Genomic DNA, 19,453 nt, shown 5'->3' on the forward strand with positions numbered 1-19,453 from the left:
TATGGTGTAAGAAAGTGGTCTGGTTTCATTCTTCTGCATGTTGCTGTCCAGTTCTCCCAGCACCACCTGCCAAAGAGGCAGTCTTTTTTCCATCGCATACTCTTTCCTACTTTGTCAAAAATTAATTGGCCATACATTTGTGGCAGGCGCCCCTTTTTTATGGGTGAATATTTTAAAACAGAAATTAATAATTAATTAAAATGAATAATTATTATTACTATTAACCCTAATTTTCTAATGTGGAAACAAGCTTCACTGGACATTTTTGTCAAGAAAAGATATACTTTCCCTGAATGAAACCAAAGCAGGAAACCAGATGATGGTAATGGAAGTATTTAGAAACAATGAAGACCCAGAGTATGTATCAATTCTACTCAGAAACATGATTCCTCATCTTGAGTTGAGCTTTGGAGCCGTAACTGATGGTGAGAAGTGCTAAAATCCCAAAATTCAGTGTTTTGCAATTATGATCAATGATGCTATAAACATTCTTGAACATTTCTTAGTATACATGTGCAAGATTTCCTTTAGGGCATGTATCAAGGAATACAGTTGCTGGGTCATATAGAATATGCATCTTCAATTTACTAGATAACACCAAATTATCCAGTGATTGTATCAGTTCTGTACGCCCATTAACAGGTACACAAATTCAGGCGTTGACAGTCTTATCATTATTGATCAAGGTTTAATTTTTTGACATGTAAAAGGACACTTCATTGTGGCTTTATCCTTTTAAAATTAAGCTATAATTTACATACAGTAAAATTATTTTTGGTGTATAGTTCATATTTTCCATCTTTCCTCTGCACCGAATTGAGAATTATTTCCACATTTTTCTTCTAGTTCACTAATTCTGTTTTCAGCAGTATCTAACCTATTAATTCTGTTGTTTTTAATTTTAGCAATTCTAGTTCTCTTCTATAGTTTTTTTCTTTTCCAAATCTGCTTGGTTATAAGAGTAGCCAGATTTAAGGGCTTTAGAGTCACATGTAGCTGGAGGCCATTATATTGTTCAGTGCACATGTAGAGTATTTCCATCAACTTCAAATGTTCTATTGGACAGCTTTCCTCTAGAGCTGTTTTTCCTTTTGCCGGGTACCAGTAGGCCTCACCAACCTTGGAAACCACTTTAAACTAACTTAATTTGAGGGTTTTTTGTGTGTTTTGTTTTGTTTGAACCATGCAGGTGGTATTAAGTTGGGCTGCAAAAATGAGTGGTGCTTATCTTGAGATTTTAAATTCTCAGGGTAGATTATTTTTCAGTTTTGCTGTGGGTCTGAAGATATCCATGGATAATAGATTCTATTCCTTTGCTCAGATGATGAGAGTAATGTTGCAAACACCAGACCCGTCTCAGAAAGCCCCTGTGTGCCGAGTGAACCACAGCCCTTGCTCCTACCTCGAGTGCCACAGTCGAAGGTGCCGTCCATCACCTCAAATACAGTAAGCCCCACATGGGAATGTACTGGAGAACCTCGCACTGTTCTTGCCAGAAGCTTGCTTGGAGTTATTTGCCTTAATTTTATTATTTATGACAACTTTTTTTCAGTAAAGTTATGTGTTTATCACAATAATCCAGTGACTCTGCACTGATTAGCTTAATTTGTTTTAAAAATTAATATTTTATTTTAATTATTTTAAATTCATTTTAATTATTTAAAAATAATTAATTTAAAAATTAATATTAACTAATAATTAATTAGTTAATATTTAGTCAGCTCTTTTTAAAAGTCATCCATAAGTTATGCAATGTAGAATCAGCTATATTGTTAGCCTAAGTCTGTTTGGGAGAATGAAGGATATGATGAAAAGGGTAGTATCTTATGCTTGGAATTTCTCCATTTTGACTGCTTTTTCTCTTCTCTCAGCCTACCTGGTTTTTATTTTTGGTATTTGAATCTGTTTTTGTTTTGTTTTGTTTTGTTTTTTGCCTTTTGGATGTTTAGTACTCGTTAATAATTGAGGCATAAAACGCAAACCAAAGTAAAGAAAAAGTAGTCCCAATTAAATCTGTGGACAGGCATAAGGACAGCCATTTCTTGCAGAAGGCTGATGAGCCTGGTCTCAATCCTTCATCTAGTCCCCGTTCCTACATGATAGTTTCTCAGTGTTCCTTGTGGCCAAAAAAGGGGGTGGGAGGATTGTAATCCTTGAGCCATGCTCATCGACCCTGGGTTTTACTACCAGATCTAGTATTTGCTTTGTTGGTATACGGGCCTGATATTGTCCTGTTGAATTTACAAATATGTTACATAAAAATAAAATCAACAAGGCCCATCCATATCCTATCACACTGGTGACTTAATGAGGTGAATTAATGTTCTTGGTGGTAATAAGATTCTTCCAACATGCTGAAGTAAGTGGTCTATGGGTTAGGTAGCCTAAGTTATGAATAGTTAACTTAAATGTTTCTGGCTGTTAGTGACCAAAGGAAAGAGAAGCATTAATCCAAAGATTCCTGAGACAAAGTAGGAGGAAAATGCATGCTATGGCAGAAGAAGAGATGACCAGAAAGGGCACTGGGCTGATGATCTGACAGAAAATCCACAGCACTTCAAGGTGGCAACGTCAGTCCAAGGAAGATTAAGCCTGCTAACACTAGAACAAATAAGATGAACTCTTTCTAATAAGTCTTCAGAATCTAGGTTATGATGATAGTGGACTGCTCCACGGGTAGTGAAGAGTATGACTGTTTGATAGTGAAAGAGATTATGTCAGATTTGATTTTTTATATTTTTGTTTCATATTTTGTTTTCTTTTTGGTTTTCTTTTCTAATGTAATGTAAATGATAGTAATGAAGTCCTACTATCCCCTACCGGAGTGGCTGTTAACAGCTTTCATCTCAGTTGGTCAGGCTTCCCTTACCTGGTGACATTTAAAAATGAAGAGAGAAGGACTCTGACTTGTCGTTTTAACAGTGGACTTGGAGCCCCAGCTAGGCTACTGGCGAAAGATGTTACAGAAGTTAAGGCATAGGAGAAAAATGTACAGATCTCCGAATTTGAAAATATTATCTTTTGGTAAAGTTGGGAAACCAAGTATCTTCACCAACCACTAACAAGTAATATTTTCTTTTGACATGTAGATGAATCTCTGTCAAGCGGCAAATCTCTGTAATCAGGCAAATGTGAATGGTCTCTTGGTTCATGGGATGCCTCTACAGCCAAGAAATCTCTCCCTAATGGACAAGCTACTGTAAGAAGTATAAAATTTTAATAGAGTCTTGAGTTCACATAGATTACTGAGAAATAAAAGGAAATCTAAATCAGTTGATCAATATGCATGTTGAGTACCTACCAAGCAACCAGAGAAATTTGGGAAGTAAAAGTATCTAAGGAAGTGGTTTCCACCCTAAAGGAGCTGATAATGTAACTGGAAAAAGAAGACACACATGGGTAAAAAGAGCACCTTTTTGACTGAATGTCAAGTGTGTAGTACCCACAGTGAATGCATGGTGGTCCCAAAGAAGGGAGGCATTTTGGTGCATAACTGTAGGTTTGAACTTTTCCTTTAAAGATGAGAGTTTGAATAAGCAGAGAACAGCAACAATGCTATTACAGGTAGGAGGAATGGTATAGGAAAAGGTTTGGAAACAAGAAAATAACTATTTAGAAGAGAAAGCAGCCAAGCAACCAGTTCTGCTATAATAAGAAAAGGAGGTCACAATTTATTGCTTCTGACCTAAAATCATTATCGTTCAGAATTAAAACATATCTCATGGTGTGATTAGTGGGAAAGAGGACTACGAAATTAATGAAGGCTGGGACCAGACTAGGAGGTTTTGAATGCCATGTTTTTAAGATCCATTTATGTCGTTTCACATGATCTTCTCTTTTATTGCCAAGTAATAATTCTACTGTAAGAATACACCACAATTTGTTTATCCATTCTCCTGTTAGTGAACACTGGGGTGTTTCCAGGTTGGGTTATTATGCTTAAAAGCAATATAAACATTCTTGCACTGGTCTTTTTTGTGGACCTATGGACTCATTTTTCTTGGGTCAATATGTATAAAGTGCCATAGGATAGGTAAGTTTATGTTTAACTTTATAAGAAACTGCCATACAGTTTGCCAAAGTTAATTATGCCATTTGACACTCCCATTCATATATGAATTTCACCTGGGAGCACATGTATTTAAGTCAGGAATTTGAAAGACAGATTTCACAGCATAACATAGATTGAAGCAGGAGGAACAGAAGGTAAAGAGTCTAACTAATATAGGAGTTCAAGGGGCACGTGGCTGGCTCAGTTGGAAGACCATGTGACTATCTTGGGACTGTGAGTTTGAGCCCCCCACTGGGGTGTAGAGATTATTTTGAGAGAGAGAGAGAGAGAGAGAGAGAGAGAGAGAGAGAGAGAGAGGGAGAGAGAGAGAGAGAGAAAGAGAGGGAGAGAGAGGGAGGGAGGGAGGGAGAGAGAGAGATGTAATATATATAATCTGTGTGTGTATGTGTGTGTGTGTGTATAGGAGTTCAAGCATGAGCTGCTAAAAGTCTGTATTCAAGTTGTAGCAAAAGATAAGAAACGAATGGAATGTTTTAGGAGCTAGTTAAAAAAATCAGATTCTATAAAAATAGAGGAACCAAAGTCAACTCAGAGATTTCAAACTCAAGGGATACTTGTGGAGTAAAGATAAATTTGGTTTGGGGTGTGTTGAGTTTACAAAGCCAGGCCATCTCACTGGAAACATGGAAGAGGTCTGCTTTGGAAAGTGATCTAGAAGTTACCTGGCTGGAGGTGATGACTGAATCCAGAATTATAAATTAGTCCAGAAAACAAACTAAAGATAAGCACAGAGCACCTAAGGCGTAAAGCTTCTGTAATGGAAAGGAGTTTGGGTGTGTAAAGGCTAGTAAGTGAATGGTTAGGGAAACAGGAAGACCGGCAAGGTCTCCTGTGAGTAAAGCTCCAGGTTTAGTCCAGCCTTGATGGCTATTTCCCCTTCACAGTCCTCCAAACACTGAGGTATATTTTGCACTACAGGACACCAAAGGGCCTGAAAGTTTGAGGAACTTGCTGAAAGCCAAAAGAGCATGTGGCAGAGTGTAATTCTTTCACTTTCCCTCCATTTCCTTGTCCAAATGCTCTTTTAGGTGTCTTACAGCACAAATGTCTCATCTGTATTTTAAAAAGCAAAATAAAAAACCCCGAACCTGAAGGGCAAAGCTTAAGCTCCTGAACTGTTTGAGCATGATATCTTACTTCTCAGGGTACTTACATAAAAGTGTTCTTATTTCAGTTGCTTATGTGAATAGGGATCTACTGCAGTCCCAGCGCCCTGGGCAGCAGGAGGCTCCGGACCTTTTGCCTGCTTCCAGCTTGCCAAGAACCCGCACCCCTACCCCTGCAGCCTCCAGCAAGCTCAGTATTTTAATCTTTGAATGGGAGCCATACTGGTGCCACATTGCTCCTAAGCAGCAATATTTGCTTTTCAACTACATCTTTCCTTCAGCATAAAGAATGCCTCAAATATGGTAGGCATCTCATTTCCCTGAGGTAAACTTTTGGGAAGCGCTCTAGTGTAGGTACTCTTCAGGTTAGCCTTCACTGTAGCTGAAGAAGTCACTGTCTTGGCAGGTGAAAAATGGATTTGCTTTCCCAAGTCTCCATTCTGTTAAATTATTTGTCTGACTAAAATGATGTCCTTTTAAGAACACAGTCTTGGGGTGCCTGGGTGGCCCAGTCAGTTAAGCATCCAAATCTTGGTTTCTGCCCAGGCCGTGATCTCACGGTGAGTTTGAGCCCCACATCATGCTCCACCCTAACACTGTGGGGCCTGCTTGGGATTCTCTCTCTCCCCCTCTGTGTACTCCTCCCCTGCTCGCTTGCTCTCAAAATAACTAAGTAAACTTTTAAAGATTAAAAAAGCTACACATTCTCATGCCTAAACTAGATGATGTAATTTGTATAAACCAGGTTACTTACTTTGCCTTTTTCTCCCTTGAGTGCATTTTACAGTCGAAGCCTTTGAGTCCTGTTTCCCTATACAGAGCAATCTTGATTTCATCGTGGGTTTCTGATTTGGCCACTAGAGATCTTGATGACAAGCTACTGATGAGACCTGGATCCAGTACCATCCTTTCAACCCGAAATTGGCCAAACCGAGCCCTGGAACTTAGTACATCAGCTCTGTCCTACACAGTGCAGCCCACCAGGAGACGCAACCCGCCACCACGCACCCTGCATCCCATCAGCACAAGCCATTCGAGTGCTGGGACACCAAGGCCTGTGGAAGAAATCCTCAGAGGATCCCGAGTGTACGTGTCAAAGCAGAATTTTTGGAAACTGTGATAAAACTAATTAAGGATTTTACGAAGAGAATGAATTTAAATGTAGAATTGAAATATATGCTTAGAAATCATTACATATTTTCATGATGGTTTAAATTCAATACAGAAAAAATGTGGTTAAATTTGAATACGATACAGATATTGGAGCTTTCTGTTAATCTAGCTAAAGATTTATATTTCTACAAATTAAATGGCTAGAATACTTCAGTGACACTTATCTAAAGAATAAAATATACGTATCTTATTAAACATTTTCCTTAGTGGGTATATGCTCAGTGAAACTCATCCCAAAATAATAGTGAACTCTCCTTTAATATTTTTCTGTACCGTTGGGATCTGCTTAGTCTATTGACAATGATAACATTTTAACCTCAGATCTAAGTACTTGCCTACATACCAGGAAAAATATCCCTTAGCATTTCTTAGGAAATAACACTAAACATATTCTCTTCCCTTTTCCTACCCTTACTTCACTTTGAGCCTCATCACACAGAAAATACTTACTTGAAATAAAAGTCCTCATTAGTTGTTGATTCACAAAACATCTTAGGATGTTGGATTCTAACACTATGATCAAGGGTGTGAGATAATATGGCTGCAACTATGTTCTAAATTAAGCATATATCACTATGCTTCTCTCTCAACATGTTATTTCTAGACTGATTTTTCCATTTGTCTTAATCTGTCCCCATGGACTCATTGAGAGAGAGGCCTGCACTGCCCACAGATCTTCCCTCACACCTATTCACTGTGTCGTTATGTTGATATTGATGCAGCTATAGATTAAATCTATTTGAGGATGGGTGTGGATGAGGGAGGACTACGTTATTAGAGAAAAGGACAATCAAAAGGCCCAGAACTGTGGAGAATTCATCAGCTATGAAATTACAAATCCATAACAGGTTAACACCCTAACAGTGTTAACACCAGACAGGGAAATTTTCACAAAGAGCTCAACTTCTGCTGTGTGCCCAGGATAAAGTTTCAACAAAAATCAGAAAATACTATGAAAAATACTATGAAAATACCATGGGGAAAAAAAACCCCAAACTCTGATTTTCCAAAATCCTTTCACTGAGACATCTTTACGTAAAAACATAGACAGCTTAAAGGATTCTGTGCATGACATTAAACTCATTTCCTTCATTTACTTGGTTCTACTTAGTTTCCCAGTATTGGTATAACTTTCTGCTTTCCTATCTTGGTGTTTGCTGATGGGACGTGCAGCTCAGGAGCAGCAGACTCGCTCTCCTCTCCCTCACCAATGCCCCTGGGTCGAAACAATCTCCTGCCACCTATCGGCACGGCTGACGTGGAACACGCGGGCACTGCGGGGTCGCAAAGGCAAACGGTAGGTCTTTGTCTTACTGCCTTTCCCATGGGCTTATAAGACCTCACGGACAGTAACTCTGCAGGTTCCATGTTCCGGAAACTGAATCCTAACTTATGACAATGGAACCAGAGCTGTTTGGCCTGCAATTATCATACCTACCTGGGTTGATGTAGGACATGCACAGCTCTCACTACAAATTGTTTTAACTGTTTCTTACCATTTTTGTCTCCTCTGCAGAAGACCCATGGGGACTCCAGTCGAGCTCGGAGTGCAGTGGTGGACGAGCCTAACCATCAGCAGCCCCAGGAGAGATTCCTTTTACCTGACTTTTTCTCCAGGCCCAACACTACACAGTCATTTTTGGTAGTGACATACTTCTATGGTCTTGACAGTTGGGGAAAGAAAAAAAAACTGGTTTGGCAGACTTAAGATTTCACATAGTAGCTTAATCAACTCCAAGAATAAAAGCTGAGTTTCTTAATAATAAAAATAGCAGAAGTACATTTTATTGAAATTCTAACTGGTCTCTGCCACTTATTCAACCCATAAAAAGAATAATTTAAAATGCCTTACAAATTAGTCACAAATTCTAAACAATTTAAATTGTTAAATTATTAAATATTTCTTTTCATAAAAATTTTTAAATATGTATTTAATCTTGAGAGAGAGAAAGCCAAAGCAGGAGTAGGGGAGGGGCACAGAGAGAGGGAAACACAGAATTTGAAGCAGGCTCCAGGCTCTGAGCTGTCAGCACAGAGTCCAATGCGGGGCTCAAAACCATCAAATTGTGAGATCATGACCTGAACCTAAGTTGGCCGCCTAACCAACTGAGCCACCCAGGGACCTCTTAAATATTTCTGAGAATAAGCAAAAAAAAAAAAATTTAACTGCAGTGCATATCAGATCAGCATATCTCATTCTCTAACACGGCTCTTACAGAGTTACACCAAAACTGGTATCAGATTATGATGCGGACTGATGGATAGGTAAATCACCTTAAAAAAAAAGTCAACTCTTTAATTGATGTTTGAGATGCTCACATTGCCTTACCATTTAATGTGCATTTACTAGCCCTTTTAAGCAACTAATAGAAAAACCTTAGTTGGGAGAGGAGGTCATGCACTGACCTTGCCCAGTTGTAGGCCAGGAGCTCAGCCCCATCTGATTTGCTTGGTGGCAAGAGAGCTTGAAGAGCTTCGGGAGGTGAATGGGGCCACACTCAGTGCCCAGGAGCCAGGGGCCTCACGTCCTACACCAGTTTTCACGATGGTGGTTTTAAAGCCCACTTATTCCAACTCATAAGCCTTGAGCTGTATCAGCCTAAAGCAATATACAATCCTCCACTGAACGAGTGGTGAGAACAGTAAGTCACTGGGACGTTGTGGTAGTTTCCTAGGCCTACCATAACAACTTACCAGGCTGGGTGGCTTAAAACAACAGAAATTGATACTACCGGTTCCAGAGCCTAGAAGTCCAGAATCAAGGTGTCAGCAGAACTATGCTCCCACTACAGGCTCTACGGATGAAGGTCTTCTCACCTCTTCTTGGCTTCTGGCGGCCTCCAGTGGTCCCTGGTGGTCCCCGCCTTGCAGCAGCATCACTCCAGCTTCTGCCTACACCTTTAAACAGCCTTCCTCCCTGTGTCTTTGTGTGCAGATTTCCCTCTTACGAAGATCCCAAACATTGAATCTACGGCTTACTCTGATCCAATCTGACCTCACCTTATCTTGATTACATCTGCAGAAATTCTATCTCCACAAATAGTCACATCCACAGGTTCCAGGTGGACATAAATTTCGGTGGCAGCGGCGGGAGGGGATACTTTAACTCACCAGACCTTAGAAGGCTTATTTAGGGGGAGATTCACCAAAACATGACCTAAAGGGAAATGTGAGCATTTCTGGTTCTTACTCAGTATGAACCCTAGAAAGTTTGGAGAATCTCTATTAAATCTGTCCGCTCATAATCTGATTCAGGGCACTTGTTAAAGCAGTGTTTCATGATTATATTCTACAGCTAGGTTCTCTATAAAACATTTATATATAATTTTCAGTTTCTTCTTTTTCTGATGTTTATAACAATAAAAGTAAGAATTTCTTACCTTAGTTGTGTCTCTCCCAGTTTGTCACACAAAGGGAGATCAGAGAGTAGCTCACTATAACTAAGAGCTCTATCTCCGAGTCCCTGCCTTGGCACTTCCAGGCGAGCACTCTACTTCTAGGGTCAACAAACTATTTTTATGGGCCATTTGGCTCACCACAAAAATTGTCTATTTTTATAAATAATTAGAAGAAAGCTACCGTACTCATTCATTTATGTACTGTCGAGCACTTCCCTCCCTAACAGCAGAGTGAGTTTCTAGCAGTATGTACCAAAAAGCCTAAAATACCTACTTTCTTGCCCTCTAAAGAAGTTTGGTGACCCCAGTAAAAGAAAATGGGGCTTCACTAAAAAAAGATTCCTGAAATGTCTTGATTCCAGTGCTCCGACAGGGGAACTGAGGGATGTTTTTTATTTCAGAAGCACCAGCAGGATGGCATTGATAGCTTTCTTTGATATTTAGATTTCAGTATTTTAGTTATATCTTAAAATCTAGAGGTGATTTTGAAATGTTTGAATTTCATATTGAGAGTCACATTTCAACTATGGACGTAAAGTCATGAGTGTTTTCATGTTGCTGAAAAGGCTCTGTTCTGTTGTTTTAAACTTTAGTCAGCAGGCAGTCTAAATTAGGTAAAATTCCCTTGACAGCCAATTATAAGTACTTAGAAATATTAAACAATATGGATTACTTATAAGGGCTAACATTTTTTTTGGTTAAAAAAATTTTTTTTAACATTTACTTACTATTGAGAGACAGAGCATGAACGGGGGAGGGGAAGAGAGAGAGAGAGGGAGACACAGAATCCGATGCAGGCTCCAGACTCTGAGCAAGCTGTCAGCACAGAGCCTGACGTGGGGCCTGAACCCATGAACTACAAGATCATGACCTGAGCCGAAGTTGGTTGCTCAACTGACGGAGCTACCCAGGCACCCCTAAAAGGCAGATTAATAAAATTTTATAACAGAAAAAAATTTTTTAAAAGAACTTAAAAATTTTTATCAGTTAACAAATGGCTTTGTAGGTCTCTGGTTTGAGATTCTTTACTTGAAATACAAGAGTGCACTCAGCCAACTTGTCCCTCAGATGGCAGACAATGCCATTTACATGGTTGTCTGATTTCAAGGTATTCCCTTGTAAACCTAACGTAAATCCTTTGGCACAAGTCCCGTTGTCAGAAGTGTCTCATCTTTTTTGTTTTGCAGCCAGATACACAATATTATCATTTATGTGTTGCTGAGTATCCTCATCAGGCCCAACCCAGGAGGGGATCTGCAGTGACAGGTGGGACCATGGCTCTATTTTTACTACCATGTGGGTATGTAAAGACCCCGCCTTTGTCTGTTTTCTGTGTTTATTTTCCCTTCCTCCAGATTTTATTATATTTTTTCCTAAATCTTTGTAAATCACCTCAAATTCCTTTTTGAAATGGCATATAAATAAGATAGAGGAGACCTCTATGGCCCAGAGCCAAGTTCCAGATTTGCTTTCTTATTTGTAAATAAACTTCTCACCACTCTGGCAAAATAGACAGTACTTTCTTTTCTTCAATCTAAAAAATGTAAGCGAAATAAGCCATTTTTATAACATTCAAACACTGCATGGGTTTTATTACGTAGGCAAAATTCATATTGCTCTAAACTGCTATGGTCAGTTAACCTGCTAGGCCAAAGAAAAGAAATTTTAAAATGTCAAGACATGTGGAGTCTGAGTCTATCCCATTAACTTTTCTGATTTCTAAGTCATATTCTATAGATCGGATTTTCATAGGAAAGGAAAAAACTTAAGGATATCTTAACCTAAAAGTTATCTTCCTATAATGGTCTTTTCGCCACTATAAGGGTCATTCTCATCATGTTGTAAGTGAAATACGAAAGTATTAAGCAGTTGAAATGTTTCCTGTTAATAAGATTAAAAAGTAATCTACCTCAAATTATCTCTGTCCAAGTAAATACTCTTGTTCAGTTCCTATCTGCATTGTTTGGCAGTCTCTGAATGCTTTCAGTGGATTATTTTCTTGGATTAGTCCCCATAGAGAAGCAGTGGTGCCTCTGAGCTAGTTACTCCATTTAGCCATGTTCATGGCCAGTCATAACAGTTAGATAAGTGAAACAGACATATTAGTCCGTTCTAATTAGTGGGTTCTTCTCTAGAACTAGGTTTCATATCTTTATACAGTCTTGTATGTTTTATGTGATAAAATAATGCAAATGTGGTTCTTGTTGCCTTGGTATATGTATGCTTTACTACTTAGTACTGGTGTCCAAATTTAAGTACGACTGGTAACTGGAGCAAAAAAGCCCTTAGGAATGAATTTGAGATTACCAAATCTAAAATGTCTACTAATATCACTCTGTGATGTCATCTTTGTCTGACAGGTCCTCAGTTACATGGATATACAAAATCTCAAAACAGAGGTGGATCAGTCAACAGAACCAGGCAGGGACCATAGGGCAAATAAGAAGAACCTGCTTCACAGGCTGCAGGGAACATGTGAGAAAATTTCATGAATCAGTGTTCAGTCATCTTGTGATGCAAAGCTTGTATACAAGAGACAACTTAAAACCATCTTCACGAAGTGTTAATCTGGTATAAGTGACTGAGAAAAAAAGGAATATCCGCCAAAGATTATTACATGGGTATTGTTTCTCCAGTTACCATCTTCTTTCAGCATAAATTAAACTACTCCACTGAACAGAATTTGTACCCAAAGATGTAACAAATGAGTAATTATCCCCAAATCACTGCTCATGTTGTCTGTTAACCATGATCAGTTCAATTATAGGATTCTGTGAGAGTTTATGAAGACTATACATACACAAAAAGCAGGAAATGATTGTTTGATAACATGAAGCTATCACTGGCTTCAGAAAACTGCTTAGATGAATTTCTGGAGAGTTGTACTCATTTTTAAGGCATTTTTAGGAGACAGTTCTATAAAAACCTGAGCTACTCATCAAACAGATGTCATTCCTAAAGCTTTCTCTTTAGATGTCCAATCTTCTAGGCAAAAAGGTATGGAAGGAGTAATATAGACAGACATACATGTTCAGCACTGGTTTAAAGTAACTTATGTAAAAAGTCATAACGTATATGTATTTTCAGATACGACAGCACAACCTCACAATGCCTGCTTGATATCAGATTATGCTTCTTTTCTTCTTAAAGAACTTTAATGGTCATATATATATATATTTTTTTTAACTATTAAATTCACCTTACCAGACTTTCTCTGTAAGTTCTAAGTCAACTTGAAAATTTATAGAATCTATTGGTAAGCCAGCAATGCCATAAATTTCAGAAACTCTGGTAACTGGTCCAGTATAAACATATCCAAAGAGCAGAAGTAGAGAACTTCAGCATTCCTCTGATTTCACCAGGGACCTTTTTTTCGAGGACATTCATAAATGCAGCAGTGGTTCTAACTATAGCTTAAATGTATTTTATTTAAATTTCACTGAACCTTAATTTTGATGACCCTATCAGTTTTAGATCTTATTGTTAATCTTTAGAGTGGGTAAATTCAAGTGATCATTAATAGATGTAATTTTTTTATTATATCAAAGTGTAGTAATGCTATCATATGAAGAAGACAGATGCTTCAAACAACCTACATTAAATGATTTTTTCAATACAATTAAAGAGCATTTTTTAATCTGTTTGTAATTCCAAACTGAACATGTCTCATGTGCTTACCTCATTTATCATACATAAAGCTCAGTAACAGAAGAGTTGTTTTATGCATATGGTATTGAATATGTAGGTCCACAAATCAGAGATTTTAAGTTGAACAGTTGCTAAAATAATTTCCATATATTCCAATGAGTATATACCAATTTGACTAAATATAAGTGAAAACCTGTGCTTTTCTCACAAATCAATACCATGAGTGCATAGTAACAAACCACAGGATCAAGATGGCCTGCCTTTCAAATTTAAGGAGTCAGAAGGAACCTCCAAGGAGTCACTTAGCCCAACTCCCTCAGCCATTTATAGATGAGGAAAGAAGTCCAGACAAGCTCTGTGACCTAAGGCAGGACTACAACTTCTCTTTAGGATACTTAAATCAGGCTACCTACTATAAAAGCTGACTAGGATTACTTTTCTTCTCTCTTCTCTAAATATCTTCCATAGTTTCTCTAGATGATAGATTTTTAAACAATCACTGAGATCATTTTAAAGGCCCCACAACTTAACAGTCTTTTTAAACTTGTTTATTTCATCATGTATTAAGTCTTACAAAGATGCCTGAGGTAATGTGAACATCTGTTTCTCCTATACTTCAAGCAGAGTACAAAAGTGGCTGAGTCAAACAAAAAGGGAAGGGGATCTATTCAAGAATATTAAGCCCAAGAGTAAACTCGGAAATATCTGAAAGACAGATGTCCAGCACGTGTTTTGAAAGCTTTCTAGCCAGGCAGACCTACTGTTCTAATAAACACGCACATCACTTCCAGTACTCTGCGGCTGTGTACACACTCCTCTGTGCCAAAATGACAACTGCTCAAGCCACATTGGGACAGACCCACATTCCAGATAAGAATTCCTTGTACAGAAGATCCACAGAAGCAAGTGCTGCCAAGAGTACACCACCCTCTCCCGTTCCCTCAAAAATCACCGCCAGATTCCTTCATACAGGACCTCAAAGACTGTCAGGGGATTTCTAGGGTTCCTAAAATCAGGTTGAGAGATTCTGCTTGGTTTACAGAGTTGATCTAATAATTTAAGCTGGAAGGACAACTTTTCTCAAGGGCAGGACTGACTTTTGTCTTGAAATCTTGACTGTCCCTTGCCTGTAAAGGCACAATTAACACCTAAAGGCTTTTGAAGAGAAAAATCCATTATTTCTTTTCTTTCTTGAGAGGCGTTTTTTTCCCTCCTCGTTTAGAAGGTTTGCAGTACTTTGCTTCCATCTGAGCCAGAAAATTGTCCATTTCCTTTTGCCGATCCTTTTGTCTGCTCTGTTTAAGAAGTTAAAACACAAGCTTTCAAAACACAAGGCTATCCAGAGACAAAAGTACTCACGTGGTTGCCAAGGGCTGGTGGAAGGGAGAATGGGCGAATACCTGCTAACGAGCAAGGGGTTTGTGTTTAAGGTGATGAAATGTTCTGGAACTAGTGCCGACAAGTATACGAGCTGATGAATACACTAAAAGCCACTGAACTGTGCACTTTTTTTTCCTTTCCTTTTTTTTTTAATAGTTTATTGTCAAATTGGTTTCCATACAACACCCAGTGCTCCTCCCCACAAGTGCCCTCCCCCATCACCACCACCTCTTTACCCCCCTCCCCCTTCCCCTTCAACCCTCAGTTCATTTTCAGCATTCAATAGTCTCTAAGGTTTTGCGTCCCTCTCTCTCCCCAACTCTCTTTCCCTCTTCCCCTCCCCCTGGTCCTCCATTAGGTCTCTCCTGTTCTCCTGTTAGACCTATGAGTGCAAACATATGGTTTCTGTCCTTCTCTGCCTGACTTATTTCGCTTAGCATGACACCCTCGAGGTCCATCCACTTTCCTACAAATGGCCAGATTTCATTCTTTCTCATTGCCACGTAGTACTCCATTGTGTATATATACCACATCTTCTTGATCCACTCGTCAGGTGATGCGCATTTAGGCTCTTTCCATGATTTGGCTATTGTTGACAGTGCTGCTATGAACACTGGGCTGCATGTGCCCCTATGCATCAGCACTTCTGTATCTCCTGGGTAAATCCCTAGCAGTGCTATTGCTGGAAAATTGCGCACTTTAAAAAGATGAAAACATGGTATGCGACTTATGTCTTAAAAGAAAACAAAATACCCACATCATATATACAGTATAAAGAAAATATAAGCAGAAAGAATCAGAACATGAAAGTGGCGACAACCTTTAAAGACAACCTGCCAAGTTTACCTGAATGACTGCTTTTAAGTTATCTACTCCTTCATCAAGGCCCAACTCCTTCCTGCTCATTTCTGCTTCTTTAGCCTCTTCCTGAGCCTAAAACAGAAACTCACATGAGACTCCATGGCAACTCAGCATATACTAAAAATATACCTTCTTTCCCAAAAGCAAATCTATTACAAGAACCTTTCAATTTGAGGATTATATAGATTTAAAAGGACAGAATTACAAAAATACGTCACTCATTAAAAGACAACACAGCTGACAAAGCAAGTAGTTTGGTATCATAAGCCACATGGTGAAAACAAAATGCTAGAAACTAGGGAAGGTCATTTAACCAAGGATGCCCTCAAAAGTGTTGTCAAGACAAAGGCATCTCAGATTCGTCTCCTCTGGAAACCCACTTTTTACTACACGTGACTGGTGGCAGCCTTGAGGGTAACCCTGGCTTAAAACTCCCAAGTAGTCGGAATAAATACTAACTCAGTTTTAACCTTTCTTTATCTGATTTCAAAGGCACCTTCTGCCAAAGTTTCCTAGGGCACTGATTCCAAAATATCCTAAGAATACCTTGGGAAAGATTAATGAGTTTGTTCTTCATTTCAGGGCAACAACTAACACTATACCAGGTCCCAAACCCCAGTAAATTTTCTAAATAGTAATAAACACTATTAATACTGGAAATGATGATACATTAGGGTTTTGTTACTCCAAAAGAAAGACAGAGTTTCCATTGTCTACTTTCAGTCCTTGTATTCTATTTCTTTCTTTTAAAACTTGTGTACACACTCCACAGGTTTGGTGGAGTCTCTCTCAAAACTATGCCATCACCCTGCCCCTAACTCTAGGGAAGTTTCTCAAGCCAACATCATATTACTGGATACAGCTGTGCTCAGTTTCGCCAGAGAAAATGATTTCCAACTTAAATGGTCAGCTTGAGCTGAAACAGATGTAGCCTATGAGCCCAAATGATTTTTTTTTAAAGTAGGCTTCATGCTCAACGTGGGGCTTGAACTCAAGACCCTGAGATTAGGAGTCGCATGCTCTACTGACTGAGCAAGCCAGGCACCCCCAAAATGATATCTTGATACACATTCTACACACCCACACCCACCCACACCCACCCACACCCACACACCAGCTTACCCTGGCATGTATCTTGTATCAAAGCTGCAGACCTACCTCCACCTCCAAATCTTACACTGCTTACTTTCCACCGAGCTCTCATTAGAAAATCCAGGTTGAGGCAACGGCTACTACCCCAGGAGACCAGAGACACAGATGCCTGCCACCTTGAATCCACTCCCTCCCAGAACCTCAGCTCTCCTTAGGCTCCTTTCCCTTCCATCATCCGTCCCCCTACCAACACCACAGTATAATAAGGTAAAGGGGCCACAGTCCTGGATTCTCCACAAGTGTTCCTCACAAAGTGTGTTTGGAATACAGTTGTATCAAAATAAACTGAACTATTTGTTTAGAAATGCATATACTGGGTCCAACTCAAGAATCAGTTTGGGCAAGGACAAAAGAAAATCTATGTTAACAAGACAGTCCTCTCCCCCTCAAAGCTTCTGTCACCCCCCCATCCCTGAACCGAGTAAGAACCACCATTCTACGCTTATGTATCTGGACTCCATTACTTTATCTCTTGAGGAATAAATACTTGCGTTATTTTAAGATGTTATTAGTTATTTAAATCATCTACATGGTAAAATTCTGTTGAGCACAACATACTAGGAAAAAAAAGTTTCTCTTGATGAGCTGATATGCTCATTTCATTAGACAACAACTATATAATAAGTTAACCCTCGTTCTTATTTTAGTAATCTTATATATCTTTGTTATTGTAAATACTCTCATATTCTTTCTGGAAGCAATCAAGATATAAATAATAAATTGCATTCAAAACCTTACCCTCCTTTTTCTTGCATTCATTTTTTGCTTTGATTCCTTGACAAAGGCATTATAGGATGGGATCTCTCCTGCATCAATGGCTTGCTGAATAACATTCCTTATCCTGGGTTCCTCTGTGTACTGCACACACAGCACAGACTCCATGATCTGATCCATGTCACCCTTGAAATCCAAATAGGCCTGTTTAATATCTGCCAGCTCTTCTTCAGAACCTTTGTATGTCTTTTCAAAAGCTTGAATGTCTTCTAGAGATATCTGAACAAGTAAAAGACATATGCTTTAGCTTTAACTGAAAATGTTATTTTAAATAAATAAAAAGTATACTAGTAAAACTAGATTTAGGAGTAGAAATATTTTTCACCAAGTACAACAGTTGCTTGAGTTGAAATTGTTGCAAGGAACCACATTTTCTATGCCATAGCTTTTCCAGAGTTTTCCCTACTCCAAGCTTCACAACTACTAAATTACAAATCAGGAAATTTTAAGTGAAGTTTCTCAGGAAAACTCGGGACTTACATGGGGATATATAAAATGAAGCAGTATCTTGTAAAATATTAAACCACCTTTTCCACTACAATAAAGACCCATTTCAGGAGAACAGTGTATGTTTAACGACTAAATAGATGTACTCTTCTTCAAAGATCTATGCATCTCCTGAGGAATGCCTGCTTGCATGTGTGTGTATATTTATCTGTATTTTTGAAATAAAACAAATTCCTCATCCCTACACAACCCAAAATGCAACGCCTCAAAGGCATTCAATAAACGTTTGTCAAATGAGTGAAGGGAACGGTCATAAAGAAATCTCCAGAATCCTCTACCTTTTTAAAAAGTAACCTCCAATACGTCTCCCAGTCCCGATCTTGGTTGAGCACATCAGAATCTTCGTCCACAGTTCCCTGCTCATTGTACAGTGCTCTCTGTTCTTTGTCGCTCAGAACAGAATAGACTTTCCCGAGGATCTGCGGGGAAAGAGCGCCCAAAAGTCACCCTTGCATCCCTCACTGAAACCCCGCTTCAAGAACTAAAGATTAGAAAAAGCCCGACTCGGCTGGGCGCGCGCCGCTGGGGCGGGGCCAGGCGGCCAAAGGACCAAGAGGGACCCCGGAGGGCAGCGGAGCGGAGACTCGCGTACCTGGAAACGGCGGGTGGCGTCTTCTTTGTCGTCCTCCCCGACCCGGTCTGGGTGGACCTGCAGGGACACCTTGTGATAGCCGCGCCGGACCTCGCTGTCCGAGGCCTCGCGCCGCACACCCAACACTCGATAAAGGTCGGCAGTACCAAACACTTCGTCGCACAGCTCCAGCAGCCCCATGGCCGGCAGGGGCGGGCGGCGAGCTGCAGACTCCGCAAAAACTGCCGGGCCGGCAGCACTTCCAGCGCCCCGAACTGCCTCCTTTTCCCGCGCAAAAAAACCCACGGCGACCGCGTCACTAGAAGCGCCGGAGGGGCGTGGCCAGGACGTCACACATTACGTACGGCGGCCCCGGCACGGGGGCGTGGCCAGCCCAGAGGCCTCGGTTAGGTGATAGCGCCGTGCCAGGACGCCCTCCTCCTCTAACTCGGGAAAGCTGGCGCCTATCTTCTCCCCAGTGTTCCAGCATAAGCTTATTTAATATATGGCACGTCCATATTACTCGAATCTATATATTGCTGTCTTGTTTGCCCTTTTTTTTTTAAGTAAAAAATGCATTAGCATCGGCATTTGGCATTTGACATGGTTCAACATGTTCTTTTTCAATGATTCAGACAGTTATACACAGAACGGGCAGACCCAATAATTTTGTAACCTACAGGCTGGAACTGCTGGGTAAGGGCTTTCCCTTGATTCCTGCAAGAAAAAAACCCTAACCAAAAGCACAAAATACCGATCTTTTAACTCTAACATTTATTACAGAATCATTCCCATTCGCCTTCCACTTTGG

General features: G+C 39.7%; 2 protein-coding genes across 7 annotated transcripts in view; one reads left to right on the plus strand and one right to left on the minus strand.

The window, feature by feature from the left end:
- FAM149B1 (family with sequence similarity 149 member B1) overlaps positions 1-13,404 on the plus strand; it is an 81,930-nt gene extending 68,526 nt beyond the window's left edge. The window contains exons 8-14 of one of the 3 annotated variants that reach the window (XM_029931910.1): positions 1,322-1,446; positions 3,090-3,199; positions 6,040-6,264; positions 7,525-7,648; positions 7,868-7,993; positions 10,937-11,015; positions 12,110-13,404. In XM_029931910.1, coding sequence (XP_029787770.1) covers positions 1,322-1,446; positions 3,090-3,199; positions 6,040-6,264; positions 7,525-7,648; positions 7,868-7,993; positions 10,937-11,015; positions 12,110-12,183 — 863 coding nt within the window. In that variant the 3' untranslated portion in view covers positions 12,184-13,404. Of the gene's footprint in view, positions 1-1,321; positions 1,447-3,089; positions 3,200-6,039; positions 6,265-7,524; positions 7,649-7,867; positions 7,994-10,936; positions 11,418-12,109 lie in introns of those variants that run through there. The other 2 variants (XM_029931909.1, XM_029931911.1) reach the window with 2 other exon arrangements.
- The window catches only part of DNAJC9 (DnaJ heat shock protein family (Hsp40) member C9), a 49,152-nt gene extending 29,747 nt beyond the window's left edge, over positions 1-19,405 (minus strand). For 2 of the 4 annotated variants that reach the window (XR_003905573.1, XR_003905572.1), the window contains exons 1-4: positions 18,664-19,405; positions 18,350-18,490; positions 17,529-17,783; positions 15,624-15,710 (exon numbers count right to left, since the gene is read on the minus strand). Coding sequence is in view for 2 of the 4 variants with exons in the window: in XM_029931925.1 (XP_029787785.1) it covers positions 14,573-14,692; positions 15,624-15,710; positions 17,529-17,783; positions 18,350-18,490; positions 18,664-18,843 (783 nt within the window). In the remaining 2 variants the exon portion in view is untranslated. Of the gene's footprint in view, positions 1-13,929; positions 14,693-15,442; positions 15,475-15,623; positions 15,711-17,528; positions 17,784-18,349; positions 18,491-18,663 lie in introns of those variants that run through there. The other 2 variants (XM_029931925.1, XM_029931926.1) reach the window with 2 other exon arrangements.
- Positions 19,406-19,453: the final 48 nt, after the last annotated feature.

Source organism: Suricata suricatta, chromosome 2, assembly GCF_006229205.1.
Source record: "Suricata suricatta isolate VVHF042 chromosome 2, meerkat_22Aug2017_6uvM2_HiC, whole genome shotgun sequence".
NCBI classification, from domain to species: domain Eukaryota; kingdom Metazoa; phylum Chordata; class Mammalia; order Carnivora; family Herpestidae; genus Suricata; species Suricata suricatta.